General features: G+C 37.0%; 1 protein-coding gene across 1 annotated transcript in view; it reads right to left on the bottom strand.

Annotated features, from left to right (window-relative positions):
* Nucleotides 1–17,019, bottom strand: part of zfhx3 (zinc finger homeobox 3) — a 107,533-nt gene that overhangs the window by 31,435 nt on the left and 59,079 nt on the right. Inside the window, 1 exon segment of the mRNA XM_039763327.1 lies at nt 6,856–6,963. Coding sequence (XP_039619261.1) covers nt 6,856–6,963 — 108 coding nt within the window.

The following is a 17,019-nucleotide window of genomic DNA, read 5'->3' as shown; positions in this document are numbered from 1 at the left end:
CACTACCACTGCGCCACCCTCATAAAAATATATTTTAGAATATATTCCATTGTTTCATTAACTGCAATTTCAGTGAAACCCAACACTGAATGCTCCACAGCATTAATCTACATTTAATTCAAACATAATAAAAACTCAACACGTTAAGATTCTGACATTTTTTCTAACAAATTTCAAATATATTTTCAAAAGCCGTGACTAATTCAATTAAAATATGTATTTCTATATAGGTACATGCTTTCAGTGATAGACTTGATATTGTCCAATTTTAATCCTTAATTTGGCATTTACAGTTCCTCTCTAAAGGCCCTAAGGAGCCATGTGTCTTCTACTAACACTAGAAATGATTTTGTGAGGGTTTTGTTTTGGGAGTCCCAATGAGCCTTTTCAATTCTTCATACTAAGTCCATAATGACTGTACACAGAGGAGGCAACAACAACAAAAAATATGCGACAATAAAGGTGGAGGTTTTTCCCAGTTGTGGTGCCTAAACGGACATGCACAGACATTGCATTTCTTAAACAAGCTGTCTGTTCAGCTGCAGCAGCACCAAGGCAAAATGTCTTTTGTTATGTATAATATATATTCTTTTAGGACTCGACACATATATTATTATTTTTTTTTTAATTTTTATTAAAGGGAACGCCTTAGATTATGCACTACCGGTAAGGCAAATACAGTACCCATGATAAAACAAATACAGGAAAATTAAATGATAGTTGCTATTCCTGCCCTAGCCAGTCTCTCTTGTTTTGGTTCTAAACAAGCTAAATCAAACCACGGTTCCCGTTCATGTTTTACAGCATTTAAAAAGATCCACTTGACCTGGACAGAATTCTGTAATTCACAAAACAACCCAGTTAATTACATGCTGTTAATGATAGCATTTGCTCTATTGGGCTTGGCTGCCATCCAACGAATGAAACTACAAAGAAAGCCCTAAATAACTAAAATGTTAAGTACAAGGTTAATAATAAAACCCTACTTATATATGAATTTTAAGTAATTATTCTGAGATATGAAAGTGGACTGTGCTGGCCAATACCAACAATCGTCTGCTGCGTTTTTACAGAGGTGACTTGTAATATGTTTATGAAACCATCAGCTACTTCTGATCAAATGGACAAATTCTTCTGTAAGTTTCTTTAGCAGGATTATCCTTTCCAGCATGTTTAAATTCAGTGACACCTTATTTTAATCAGCAGCACAATTGTGTTGTTATTATTTTTTTTTCTAATATTGTTTATAGATATGCTTCAGGCGACACTTGTAAATAAAATGCCCAAGTGCAGAAAATGAACATCAGCCATGAGCGTTTTGTATTCTGGAATATGATTTCACTGAACCTTTCTTCTTTCTGAATAACAAAGTGAGCAGTCAACGACATTAGAAAGCCAGCTTTGCTGTACTCCCCTTGTCTGATTTATTAAAAAAAAAAGGGGGAGATGAAACCAATTTGGCTAGGTGCTTCTGATGTCAGAATGTAGATGACCTGTTTCATTTTATTTTTTTTTTTCTCCTTTACAGACTCAGTAATTTAAAAAGGGGAGGGGACAGAAAGGAGGGAATTATTCCGGACCATACTGCAACACCCCCCACCCCCCATTTATGTTAAACATGCTCAATCCTATTGCAACCGTGCCTCCCAGCACTAAAGTGTATTAACAATCCACTCTGTCTCTCCCACACTGCAGAGAGACCCCCACCATCTCACCCCCCCACTGCGATGCGCTCAGCCGCTACATTAATACTTCTTCTTTAATAGTGATTTGACTTTCCATCCTTGAGCGGAAACGCTCCATTTCACTAACTGTGCGTTAGCTAGGTGTACAAGGTGTAGGGAAGGAGAAGAAGAGAAAGGAAAGGCTCGGGGGCCAGCTATATATAAATATTTTATTCAGCATCAGAAACAACCCCCAGATTGCTTATTGAGGAAGGTGGCTAAATTGCGGCTTTTGCCAACATGATGTTTATTGTTTAAATAATGAATGATATTAAAGCAGGGGCATATTTGTTTCTTTTTTCTTTTTCTTCCCTTTCACTGCTTATTACCACTAAAACACAAAGACACATTTCATCAACTTTCCTATTGTGCTGACAACGGTGTATAGCACATATGACTCACTACATTTATCTTAATTAAATGATTTTGTGTAGTTTCTGTTGAGCTGCATCCCTGATCACTGATAACACTGAATAGTATCAATTAATTATTTTAATAAATGAGTATTTTAGTAATGATAGAAATTCTTGAGATATAACTTGCTACATCCAGCTCAATCCAACCTTCCAAAGTGTATCTTTTTTTAACACAGCTACAAAGCATTGCTTTATTTGTAAGCCTGCCGATGAGCACACTAATATAATAAGTAAAAGTAAACAATGACGCACCTTTTCACAGACGTAACCATTTTCCGCCCACCTCTTTGAACACACTAATCCTACAAGGCAACACTCTTATGTAACTGGTCTGTATATATTAGCTAACAGGTAAATGTGATGAATGATTTATAGTCTTTTTAACGAAATGGTGGCTCAAGGAAAAGATCAATTATAAAGCAATTGACCAGAGTTATATCATCTGAAGTGCAGAAAAGTTTAGCCAAATGGTTTAAAACATCCCTTCCAACAGCTCACACAAACACACCTGCATGCTCCAGCACACACTGAATAACCATTTGTTCAAATGGAGCACCGGAAACTTTCAAAGCGGCGCAACATCAGAATCATCACAAGGGCAGGGAAGTTACACCGTGGTTAAGTATCGCTGCCTTCTGGATCCAGCATCATGAATTTGAATGTGCCACTGGCCATTTTCTGTGAGCAGTTTACACATTCTCTCCTTGTCTGTGGAGATTTTCACCTAGGTACCCTAATCCTCATAACCTTCCTTCCACCACTTCCCCAGAGATATGTGTGCTTGTTTAGTGAATCCAAGGTGGTCCTGTGTGAGCATCGGTATATGTGTGTGTCAGTTGATTGCTGACCAGCCTAGGAGTGGTTGCTGTCTTATGTCTGATGATTGGCAAGATAAGCTGTTATGAACAACTCGCAATTGCAGTAAACAGTTCTGAAATGGTATGTTATGCAAAATCATTATAAGCAACAGAACGTGATTGATTTATCTGAATGAAGTGATGACATGGAGTATACCTTGCTCTATGTGTAAACTGATTGAATATATTCCAGTTTCAGTTCCCTGATAGTTAGATTCCATAGCAGACATTTTTAAGCCCACAAGAAGAGATGAGATACTTCCGATCTATCTATCGCAGTAATTTCAGAAGTGGCCAAACCACCTAAATACTAATGCAGATTCTTTTCAAATGTGGGGTTTTTAGTGGGCTTCTAAGAACCAATTAATTTATCATAGGTGTCACGTTGATCTTTTACACAGCTACTATAACACAATTATTTTATTTTTGAAACGCAATCAACATGTTAACTTTTACAAGACTAGTCAACCTATAAAAAAAACACACTAGATATTGTTTGACTTGCTTTTGTTATACATTTTCTATTTTTGATACCTTAATTGCGTACAAATTAATAAGAATTCTGTGCTAAATTTACCATGCAATGTAACATTCCCTTTATATAAGTGGCAACACAACTAGAGTAGACTGAAGTGCTTACTTACATGTCTGACGAACATACAACAACACATCTCCACTTTCTGGCAACATGATAAACAGTCATTTTGTAAAATGTCAAACTTTTTCAGACTTCCATGGTGGCAATCATTTTAAGAACACAAGGAGACAAGTTTGTAAGATTTCTTCAATGTATCACCTCAATGACAAATTTGAACAAAAACCTACCAGGACTGTATGTTAACATATTCAGTGTTTGAAAATGTAAACTTTGAATTATTATGTTATATATACACATCTGAGAAACAATGGAACTCCATAGTGTTTGGCTCTGGTTCTTGTGTGTTTCCAAGGCTTTCCTTGGGGGACTCCAGTTTCTCACCACAGGCCAAACACATGGTGTGAGGATGACTGGTAACTTGAAACTGACCAAGTATGAGTGAGTGCTGGTGGGTGTGTGAACGTTTCAGTGATAAACAGCCGAACTGACATTACATCATGCCGGTTGTTGTCCTAAAGCAGAGACCTTGTCTTCCATTATGAGTGTTTTGTAAGTGAGCTCCATTTTTGTTGTAGATTCCATCCATTGTTCAAAGGCAATATGATTTATCTTGGGATTCAATTATGATGTTGTAATCTAGTTTGTGCCCTGCGGTGGGCTGGCGTCCTGCTTGGGGATTTGTTCTTGCCTTGCGCCCTGTGTTGGCTGGGATTGGCTCCAGCAAACTCCCGTGACCCTGTATTAGGATATAGCGGGTTGGATAATGACTGACTGACTGAATCTAGTTTGTCATTTGTATTGTATTCTTGTTTGCTGTGTAAAGTAGTCACGTGATGGCTCTGAGGATAAAAGTCACTATACAACAAAAAGTACAACTAGCCAAACGTGTTCTCTCTGATGTAATTGAGGGCCATCCGGATTGGCTTCATATGATATACCTGTTGAGTTCAATTCTAGCTCTGTGGGATTCTAAATGGAATTAAAATAGATGAATGTATCTGTGCATGTGTGTATTGTTTACTGCATTTACAAAATGTATCTACAACATGGAGCATCAGTCCAGCACTTGTTAGTCAAAACTGACTAATTCTTGACCCAGTAGCCTATGGATAGCAAAGTGTTCCTCAATTAGTCGTTAGTCTTAAAAGTATAATAATAATAATAATAATAATAAAGCGTACAGTATGTATGAATATTAAAATAGTTTTCATTTTTTCCAAAATCAAGATACAATGGCGTCTGTTTATTTATACAAATCTAACAGAGTAAGAATAGTTGATGAAATTACTATAATTAAGTAAAATATCAAAGGAAATTTTTTAACTTCAAGCTGACTTTACACATGCAGTATTTTGATAAACTGTTAAGTCAAACACTTACTTACTCTTTCTCCCACAACATATTAATGGGTTACATCAGTAGAGATGTCAAACTAAGATTTTAAATATGCATCTGCATTTTATTTTGTAGGGCATTACTGCCTTTGTCACTTGTTGCAATGTTTTTTTTTTATTCTAAGATTATTTCCTAGCTCTTTTTATATTTTTAAATCTATAATTAGCAAAACTATATATATTTTTTCAGATAAAAAGGCACTACTAGAAATATTTTACTGTTTGTATAATTTTTTTTCTTTTTGACATTAGAGACCATCTCTTGTCGACAGAAACCCACAGAGGTCACAGCATCATGTCCCAACTTTGTGCCCGCCAGCTTCTACACTTTCCCACTGGTGAATTGCCCTTTACCAGCACTCAAATCCAAGCAGAACACCACCTTTTTAGTGTTGCTTGTTAAAACTTTCATCTTTTTATTTTCCTTTGTCTTTTCACATGGCTGTTTAAGGAAGTGCCTTCTTGACTGGACAGCAATGACTATGTCTCCTCTTATGAAAAATCAATGCCCTGTTTAATTCATCTTGAACTAAAATGTTGTAAATTGGTTTGCAAAGAGCATTGTGATTGTGCTCACTGTGAAAACTGCTGAACAGAGAAGACTGATGGATTGATTGATGCTCTTCGTTACCTGAAAAGTGGTTCACAGCACAGGCGCTTAACTTATTTTTGTCTGAAATATTAGAACTGTGCCTATAACTGAGGCTGGCATTTATTTGGAAACATTTCCATTAATTAAATGCAAGTACTATAAAACATATTAAAATGTACTTGGGTTACTTGCATTCATATATAACCCTATATACAAATATAAAACAATTTGTGATTCATTCAGAAGCCTGCCAAGGAAAGTAATAGTGAAATATTCCAATGTAAACTATAAAATCTATAATAATTATTATAAAAATGTTTCCTTATCATCACACTTACTTATCAAGGAGAAATACAACTTATTGTGGTAAAAAGTCTATTTAATAGACCAATGATTCCATGGTACTGGTATACTCACATATCGTAAATTAAAGTAAATGACGTGGAGTGTATTCACAGAGCGCAAACTCCAAAGCACCCGTTTCTTGTTCATAGCAAAATGATAGACTTTACTTAAAAGTCAAACCATACAACACAAGCAATAACTTTAAATAGACAATAAACTGTTTCCAAAGCTTTTATTCCTAAATTTAATTGGAACAGATTTTTTTTCTTTTTTACTAAAAGAAGTAAAGAGGCTATTATGGCTCAAGAAATTCAATTTAAAAGCTTTTACATTTTCTTCTGTCATTTCTTTCTCATTTTATAACATTTTACTTTTCTTTTAATAGGTGTAAATTTCGCTGTGAAGACTCTTCTTGCGCTTGTGACATTAACCATGGAGGACATTAGCAGTACAGTACTTCCTTCTTAATCCATATTGATTGGTGCCCCTGATACACAGGCTATTTTGGTAGGGTTCATTCCAGAGGAACTGTGTTTCTAATAAAGTAACAGTAACACCACATGGTTCTCTTTTAGCGGAGTCCAATAAAAGACAGATCAAGCAGGGCAGCACAGAGCAGCGAGTCCAGGTGTATCATGTATTGATCCGACTCACCTTGCACACCCAAAGTGTGTGTTTCCCCTATAAAACTGTGCATTTTGTGTAATGGCAAATGTCATTTTCTTTCAAGTCCTTCTTCCTGAAGCAGTTTTTGACACTATACTAGTTTATGACTGAATGTTAGGTCTTTTCTTCACTGCAGCATGGGTGAGTATGTGTGACAGTGCTAAACATTAAAGGGGCTCACTCAGCACTGACCAGTACTCTGTGCCCGCAGTGCCCTGCATCCTCTCTGTTGAGTAGATAGAAGATGACAAGATTATCCTTACCTGTCCCTTTGGTGAGTTCCTTATCCCCCCCACTTTCTCTGTCTTTGGTTTGGTCCTCCTGGTCTGTGGTGGTCTCACTAGCTGCCTCCACATCCTCATTCAGCTCTCCTAAGGGGGGAGGAGAGATAAAACATGTAAATCACCTCTGCAGAACCGGTTGATTCCCTTAAAGGGCCAGCATCTCCTCTTTGCCTTCACAAAGCTGAATTTTCATTAAGTGCTATTTAATAAGGCGGCGAGACAAAGGAAAGGAGAAGAGATTTCAAATTTTTGAATTACTTTCCCTTCCCCCAGCCATCTTTTTTTTACCACGTCTAAATGAAAACCTTTAATTCCAAAGTGATCTGATAATGAATTACAATTTTGAAGAAAACGTTTCTAATATCATTTTGATTTGAACAAGCGCGAAGGAGTGATTTGTGTTATTTGCAGTCAATTCATTTTCCTATGCAGCAAAACAAGGTGAAATCCCCAAAAATAAAAGTTAGTTTCAATATGAGCATTTGTGCTGCTCCTCAAATCAATAATCACCCAGAAGAAAACTGTCAACTAAGTCACTCAAAATAAGATTTGTGCTTTATCATTTCTGACTCTTCATTGCAGTATAATTGCCCAGGTAATGCAAAATATAAATCATAAATATTTAAACTTTTTCATTTCTGTAATTTATATTAATGCTAGCTAGCTCTGTTTTACGAACCCCCGCTTTAAAAGCTTTTGGTCAATATCCCAGACCATTTAAAATAGATGAACTCTAAACAACAGAGAAGCAATAATGTCAGCTGTAAGTAATGCAGAAAAAAGCAGAAAAAAATAGATAATAAAATGAGCATCAATCTTATTTATTTCTCTCCAGTGACTTCGAGCTCCCCTCCTCGCCTTTAAGTTTGTTTAAAAGTAGTGGAACTGATAGATGACAAAATTGATCCACCGATAGAGGACTGTACCGTAGTCAATAAGGCCCAATCAGTTATTACAGAAGTCAGCTAATTCTTGGCAAATGTACTTAAATGTTCTTTGAAACGGTTTCCACGCAGTGCTCTCTACACATTGGATTATTGATATATTGACAACACAACAACAAAAAAAATATCCTGTTTAAATATTTATATTGCCAGTCAATTCCAGACAACTAAGCAAACTTGGCAGGTGAAAACAGCATTTGTGTAATGATGTGTTCTCGCTGACATGAATGCTAAGTCCACAAATAACCAAATTTAACCCAGAGTGTTCTGTTTTGCGTTTTTTTCAGGCTAGTAGTTGTTAGATTAAGGCTGTGGTTGTTCTCCCTTTCTCTCGCAGTTAAACATACAGTGTTCCTGGTCCTAAAGAAAGTTGATTTCCTTTGCTTTGCACCTTACAGATGTTCCAGACGCCTTGTCTGCATTACTCACACCTGCTCGATGGTGGCCTCAGGAGCTGTCTTTAGTGGATATTCAAACAGACAAGACATGGTCAGCAGACGTTTGTCTGGCAGCTTATGTCATTCACTTGAGGAACTAACTGATTTTTAAAATCTCCTTGTCCACATAATAATAATAATAATAATAAACATTTATAGACTATACATTTGACATTACGATAAAGCATCGAATGCCAATACAGCAGTAATTGCATTGTGTAAGCAAACACAAGAACAGAAAAACAGACTGTTATACAACAATTAATTATAATTAATTAAAAAACTGTGATGGGACTTATGCCAAGAAATACTTGGACAAGGGTGTTTTACAACATCCGAGCAGGGCTTCAAAAAATGTGGACAGTGTGAAATGAACTTGGATTATCAGAGAGTTATGGCAGAGCTAATTCATGGATGGCTGTAAATGCCACAACAGGAGGATATATTTTTTTTTTTTACTCTGTGTGAGAATATACGGGATGTCTGTGAAATTTCTCAAAACAGGAAAGTTTCTGTATGTGTTAGACAGCTGGCTGCAAAGCTTTGCATAACTAAGAGTTTAGTTACTTTAGTCTTTGTTAGAGATGGCCGTAGATTGGTGAGAATTCTGAAATGATCGCAACATTGGCAATGCTAAATGAATACAAATAGAAGATGAAAAAAGGATGATCATTAGAGAACAGGACAGAAGATCATGCACTTAAGTTGTTATCCAACACACAATGTTTCAACCTTTAGCAGTCCTCTCTTTAGACATTAGAACTGTTACAAATCAGAAGAGACCATTCACTCCAACAGGCTCACTTGGTTAGCTTGTTGTTCCGATATTTCATCTAGAAGTTCTTTGGGAAGCTGTCAGGGAATCCGCTTCTGCTACATTGTGTGGCAGTGTGTTCCAAATTGCTACTTCTCCTTAAATTACCTTCCTCTGAATTTCCACACAAAGCATGTAATTTATGGAATTCTATTTGATTATGTGTATTGACACTTTTGAGAAATGTGAAGATCTATGTTAGGTCTTTATATGGGCATCTCTAGCCTTCCTTCTCTCTCACAAACCTAGGAAACTCCCCAATCCAATGAATTTATGGAGCTGATCTATGTAAAGATGACCTAGTATTTTCCTTGGCTGACAACAGTTGCATACACACAATGTCAGTGATCACTAACATCAGTTTTGTTTTCATTGGTCTAAAGAAAATATGATGGCGAGCAGAAGTGGTTTAGTGTTGTGTCTGCTCTATTCACTTCTATTTGTACTACAAAGACATTTGAAATGTAATCAATACAATGAAAGGGAAAAGAAAAAAACAAAAAATGAATACAAAGCAGTAAGGATCATAACATGAATGCTACTGCATCATTACTCTTTCCACATACTATATGATACATATAAAATGAATGCAGCATCTCTCCATTTTACCATAGCATCAGGACCAGCAAACAACATCTACTGCTCCTGATGGTAACTGTGTTCAAAAATGTCCTCCTTAGTTTGAACTGAAGGTAGGTCCTATATTTCAGTGTCCATCTAATTTTGCAATACTCTTAAAAAACAGCTAACTACGGAAAGCCATAAAAAACAAATCGTACACAAAACAATCAAGTTGTTAGGTAGACTTTCATTGCCAGAGTCTTTTATGAGTAGATCACTTGCATTAATGTTAGTGAGTCCCAAGTGTGGCCATAGTGATGTTTTATGTACATAACATGGCCATTTTCTGGTTCAGGTCAAACATTTACAGATATGGCTTTATTATAGACCCTTAATTTGCCAGATTGTTGGTGGTGCTTAAATAGGCGTTGTTCTCACAGGCCCTTCTTTGGGTAATTCATTGGTAAGTTCCTGAGGATAGTGCACAGGAGTATAAGAAGCTTCTACTCAGCGTTAAAGGAGTTCAGTCCCCTTAGCCCATCAGAGCAGAACACTTAAGGGAAGCATAATGTTGCTATTTCGTTTGAAATATGGCAAAAAGACGCAATACTCTATTTGCATTATCACAAGCCCATTATATACTTTGGTCCTAAGGACTTCCAAGTTATAATCTAGACAGAATACTTGCAAATATATATGAAATAATGCTACTCTGTTTATAAAAGGGGCTAGTACCAAATTAATGGTACACAGCATTCATCTAGCATTCAGAAATATCACATGGCTTTTGGTAGGCCATCTTTGGATTTAAGTTCAAAATCCAAAAGAAGTCCTTCTCTTCCAGCTAGTTAGGATTTATTTCAGGAAGGTAACAGAATTTATTTTAAAGGAGCAAACCAATTCAGAGTTGGCTTACCTATGAGGGAATGTATGGCTTGTAACATAAAAGGTGTACAGAGCAAAACATATATATTTAAAACCAATTACTGACTAGCAATAAATAGTTAATTAATAGATGAATATAAAAAAAAAAATAAAAACAAGCCAGCAACTGCCATAAATAGTTCATTTTAGGGAAGTCCGCACTTACTATGCAAATTAGAAGTGACAAACCTTAGTCACTGTAAATGCAAAAACTGAGGCTTGCTTTGTTTTCATTCCTAGACATCTTTTATTTTTATTTCAGGGATAAAAAATCCCAGATCAGTAGGTGATGTGATGCAATGCTTGTTTGTTTTAAGGTTACAGCTCACACTCCAGAGCCTAAATTAAACTTGCATGCCTTCTCAAGGCATAAGCATAACTGGTGCCCGCAGCGTAACCCAGATCTACAATATCTGCTGGTTCTGAGACTGAAATATGAGACAATTATTTTTTTTTCTTTTAAGCACAAAAATAAATGATAATACGTTGATCATCTCAATATTATGCCATAGAAACATATAATGGACCGAAAAACATCTCTTTATTGTTTATTATATGCCTTCATTTACATGGAGGACCAAGCATACAGAAGGTCTTAAAAGCTGCTTTGGAAGGTAATGGGATTTAAATTAGACAAAGCAATAACAAGCAGAGACAAGTCACAATCACTGGGAAGCTCTGCTCCTCTCCAAACTTTGTTGACATACTTCCAAATGAGACTTCCATGATTAAATAAGGGAGAAGTTTTCACCTATTTGTAAATGAGCTTACTTTGGTGTAACTAACTCTCCCATTTTATTATCAGACAGTACATAATTTAGGGCTTGTTGTTTTTTTTTTCCTACGCAATATTGCATCATAGATTCTAGGGCCTCTCACTCCTGGTCCAAATTCAAAATAAACGGCAGACACAGGTTTCATATCCAAGCTTATTTCCATGCAGCAAGGCTTCTGCTTTAAAGCCACGGATTGGTGTATGGATTATATTGTTAGGCATTATTGCCCTGCAAATGCCCAGATCTTGTGTTTTAAATAAAAGTATTTAAGTGGGATAACTGGCTAGGAGTAAAAATCAAATTTAAGTGTTCCCAAGATCCCACTTGCATATTTGTTCTATTATTGAGCATGTTTCTATTATGTTTCCATGGAAACCTCCAATTTCCGTCCAGCAGGACCCATCCTATCTGAAAGAGAGTGAGAGAAAGAAAGAAAGAGAGGAATGGGAAAAAAAGGAGAGAGGAATGAAGATGGGGGTCTACACCCAAAAAAAAATCCTTACAGAACCAGTGCAATCCAGCCAAGAAACTTAATAGCATGCACAATCATTGGTGTAAATTGAGAGAAACCATTATGGAACGGCACTGAGGTGTGAGGAATCGCTCCAGCACTGCAGGCTTGTTAGGATGTTTTACACCTGAGGAAATGTTTTTGCGAGAGAAAAGAAGATTGGGTGCCGCTTTCATGAAAACGTTTCACAATTGGTAAACACCTAAGGGTGATAATTATAAAAGAGGTCAAAAGCGAAAATGGAGAAACACTTATAATAAAAAAAAAGAAAAAAAAAAGAAAGAAACATAATTAATAAAGTAGACATCAATAAACACATTCAAAGTGTGAATCACAAGGCTGCAAACTATTAAAAGAAAACACAGGAATTGTTCTAAAGCATGTACATATAATAATTACCAGTGGCATTGTACAGGAGGAAAAAAAGAGTTTGAAGAGCAAGAACAAATAGCCTTCGAAGACAGTCAAGGCCAAGGTCAATTGGAACGTGTAGTTTCTCAATTCTACGCAGTATTGTCAACATGTGCTTACAGCACTCGTCGTCTGAAATCTGCCCCAAATACATTCAACTACAAGGAGACTGTAAACAGTTTGAAATATAAAAAAAGCTATCTGTGCTCATGCCCCACTCTGTTAAGCCTGCTTTTTAAATTTTTTTTTTTTACTTTAGCTCTGTCTTGTACTGCAAGTTTAGAACTGGCCCATAGGTGTCACCCTCTCCTCATCAAGAGAAAGCAAGCAAGGCCCAGGCGAACACAGAAATCGTCACAGAGCCAGCGCTGAGGTGAAGATGCTCCAGAGATCCTCGAAAACATGAAAAGGAAACCTTTTGAAAACAACACAGTATTGCAACAATGGAAATCATTATGCATAAATACAAAAATAATCTAATACAAAAGAATAAAAACTAAGTTATCCTTAAGTACAAGCAGAAAATAAGCACCCAAGATGATAGCAAGTACAGGATGTTTCAGCTCAAATGTGACAAAAGAACATTTCGTTCCATGAGCCAGAACATAGGAACTGTGTTTTCCTACTCTGGCCCATTTTAAAAAAATGTTTTAATTCAAGATAAATGTGCTCTCACATTGTGAATGATCATAATTATGGATCCCTGTCTTTGATTTGCTCAAAACAAGCCTTTCTAAGTAATTTTCTTTTTTTATGCAACTCTGTTGAATAAAAGCAATCTTATTTCACACCCCAGAGACCTTCACCATCTTTCTTTTTTTTTTTTGGCAAATCAACCCCCAACCCCGTTCCCCCACCTTTCCTTGTATCAAAGCAGGCCTGACTCAGGGCTGTGTGCTGGAAAATGAAAGTGACAGAAGCGTACAGCAGGACAATGGGACACAGGCTTCATGCTGGGAGTCTTTCATGCATTGGTCCCTTCTTTCAATCAGGAAACCCCCCCCCAGCACACACACATACACACACATACATACACACACACACACACACACACACCTTCCCACCTTTAACATTCAGAGGGTGAATTGCAGAAGGTGTTCACATCCACCATAACTCATTTTTGCTGTGATTGCACTCAATAAGAAGGAATTAACATTATGGATATTACTAAGAAGGGACTGTTACAAAAGCAGCTTCATTCCTGTGTCTGGTCATTTTCTATCCCTTCACATATTTATGCAAATACTCTGAAACAACTGAAGTCCCTAGTCAATGATAGCAGAAACTAATATTAGCTAGAATATATGCATCAAAATCAAAGTGCAACCTACATAATAATTAATAATATGAGAAAATGGCTGACTATCTAGAGATAAATGAGAGTAATCCTAAATGCTTTATAATATTGAAAAATAATAAGGTTGGGGTGCATTAACCAGATAAGACAAAAATGGAAGACATCAGTACTGACTGGCATTTTAAATCCTCCCTCTGCCCATGCACACACACAGTCACTCACACACTCATATAAGAACTAAACTGCCTAGTTGTGAGATCACAGACAGTATGCCCCCCTCCCCAAAAAAAAAAAAAGAGAACACTGCAGTCATGAAAACAACAGGAATGTGCAACATGAAACAAATGCCCACAAAACGCACTGCAGGCGCACAAACGGCAAAAGAACCCATGGACCTCACTCGCCCAAATTACAACGATGAAGCAGCTTACCCTTCTTATTGGCCTAAACGGATGCGCGTCCCGCGGCTTGTTTGTAAATCATGAGCAAGGTTTCTAACCTGGCTTTCTTTCGACATGCTTCTCTCCCCTCCTGCCCCTGACTTGACCCCTTGAGCAGTTACACCAATCTAAATGTGAATGAATGCTTTGTCTCCATGGGGCTTAAAGTGCAAGGGGGTGTAGAGGGGAGGGGTGGAGGTTAGGGTAGCAAATAGCTAAAAACTTTAAACGCCGAGTTAATGACAAACAGCAGGGACTGTGCCCACAATGTTAGAACAAAGCTGCCTCCCTCCTGCTCTGGCACTTAATATGATCCCGCAGCCTTTCAAAATCACTGGCCACTTCCATGGGCCTTGTGTATTAATGGGCTGGTTTTGGGTCAGGCTACCCAAACTCCATTTATTTATTTATTTATTACTATACAAGAGTGATTACCTATGGCACAAAAGGTAAACGAGTGGTAGGATTTAAGGTAAGATTTAACAAGGGTGTTGTGCTACCCTCTTTTAAAATTTAGGGGAATACATCAAAGGGATTGTAATGTTTAACTGACCTAAAAATTACAAATGGGTAAATTCCTTTTTTTCACGTGTTCTTGAAAATGTTTATTTATTTATTTATTTTTTCTATAAAAGATGAGAGCAGGCAGAAAATGATTTACATTTTAAGGGTCCTACTAGAAATGCGAATGAAAAATGTGCAGATCCACTAGGGCAGGCACAGCATCACTTCATCATCTCATCTCCTCGAGCCCTTAACAACGGTCAAGGTCATGAGTCAATTCCCAGGCACGGTCAAGAAAGAATGGCTCCAGAGCCGGAGAGAAGAACGGCCAACTTTTAAGGCTGGCATGTTACTAACAATGGCATCCACAAGCAACAAAGGTCACTGGCAGCACATGCAAAAAGCAGTTTATAACTTGCATCAGGACTATGGTTGTCAATGTGTGCACTTTGGTAATGGATGGTTAAGAGAAAAATCATCCTTTGCTAAAATGAAAGAAAAAAAAAAAAATGTTTTCCCCTTGAAATAACTTTTTAAAACACTGACCAGTTTGGCTTTCCCTAACCAGTAGAATATCCATTGCAAACTCATCTAGCTTGTCTGACAATTCAAATGATTAAATATGTCAAAAACCAGCTTTCAACAGAAAAGAAAAAGAAAGCGAGATTCCATTGGTCACTTGAAGTGCACTTATAATGAATAAGAGTAGACATTTTATTTACACTCAAGTTGAATGAAATAATCAGTTATAAATGTGTGCATACTGTATATATGCGTTAAAATGTAAATAATATATGCCAAAATATACTGTGCACATATACACATGTCCATTATATTTGTGTTTGTTAATGTGTGTTCAATACATTTACACATTATCACACACATATATTTTATACACCCACAGACACGCATATAAAGCAAGTACAATGCAAATGCATCTTTATGTATTGCATATATATTTATTATATACAGTGTTTGCGTGCGTGTATATATAATATATATATTTATTATATATACATACACACACATATATACGCAAATATGTGGAGTCTGCTTTTTCTCTCATATTTCAAAGACATGTGTGATACAGTAATGAAGATTCTGTGTTGGCCCGGTGTGTTTTGTGGTGAATGGACTACCAATCCAGGGCTGGCACCTGCTTTATGCCCGGGTACCTTTGTGCTGTATTGAGAAATGAATACATACTCACAAAAATATGTATATACCAATCTACACATACTGTATATGCAATGTACACATGTTTGTCAAAGAGTGAATGGTGTTTTAAATATGCATGTACTGTATAATATAGTGTATGCCGATATAACACGCAGGCATACAGCATGTGTGTGCGTCTGTGTATATATTTAAATGGAGTGTTTGGCCACTGGACATGAAAGCACATCACATTTGGGTACTTTAATTCCCTGATAACAAACAACAAAGAAAATCCATTAGACTCCTTGTAAAGATGCACAAACACACATTATAAAAAGAAGCACTTCAGTAGATGTGCATTTCCCAGCCAAGCACTGGCCTAAAAGCCTTGGTGAAGGGCTGGGGGCTCACTGGACATTTCATGTAGATGCCTTGAGGTTATTTTCTAACACAAAGAGCGGACAGGCAGAGCTGTTCCACACTGCATTGCCTCACCTATTGCTAGAGGAGTGCGGAGGTGGTTGTGGGGGGACACATGGCGAAAGGAGGGAGAGAGGGATAGAGAGTGGGGGGACGAGGGAGGGGGCATTAACGTTTTCATGAAGGGCAATCACATCAACTTTGAAATATTCACCAGTGGCTTGGAAAATGCGATGGTACAGCTCTGACAGGCAGAGAGGAGGCCCTACACCCAATTCACCACTGGGATGGAAACATTGAAGGCATTCTGAATATGTATAACCCAGAAAGTGTATTGATTTTTCATTTGGCATAAAAAAAAGACATAAAATCACATAACCTGAAACTGTCACAGCCCTTCTGTTCATAGCTCATCTCTTTCTGTGTTCGGCTTTTGCCACAAACACACTTTAATTATTTGATACACGGTAGACCTTCCCTCCCAGGAGACAAAGTCTTTCAAACTTGCTTCCATTTAAGAGAAAAATAAGAAAACAAATAAATAAAAATTTCTGAAAGAATGTAAGGCAGGTTGTCATATTTTCCCCAACTAGACTACTTAAAGAAGTGATTTCAATTTTGGATTACGGCATCTATTATAAAGACTTCCTATTTTTATTAAAGACAGAAAAAAAAGATTCTTTTTGATACACTGAAATATGGCCTTCAGGTTTTAGAGCTTCTACCTCTGGACACATACCCATAGTTTATCATTTTATCCTGTTCTGTACCCTGTTTTGTACTTTTAGGCTATAGCTATACTTTGTCCATATAGCTGCTTTTTGATTCGGCAGTTTAAGATCTGTCAGATATTCTACCATGGCTCACCTAGTGTCTGGTAAGTGGCGCATTTGTTTGATTTGTCTTTCTTACTATGCTATTGATAGCAATCCTGTTAAACTTGTGA

This window comes from Polypterus senegalus, chromosome 9 (assembly GCF_016835505.1).
Source record: "Polypterus senegalus isolate Bchr_013 chromosome 9, ASM1683550v1, whole genome shotgun sequence".
Lineage (NCBI taxonomy): Eukaryota > Metazoa > Chordata > Cladistia > Polypteriformes > Polypteridae > Polypterus > Polypterus senegalus.
The sequence above is the reverse complement of the archived record's forward strand: the minus strand, read 5'-3'. Positions and strand labels throughout refer to the sequence as shown.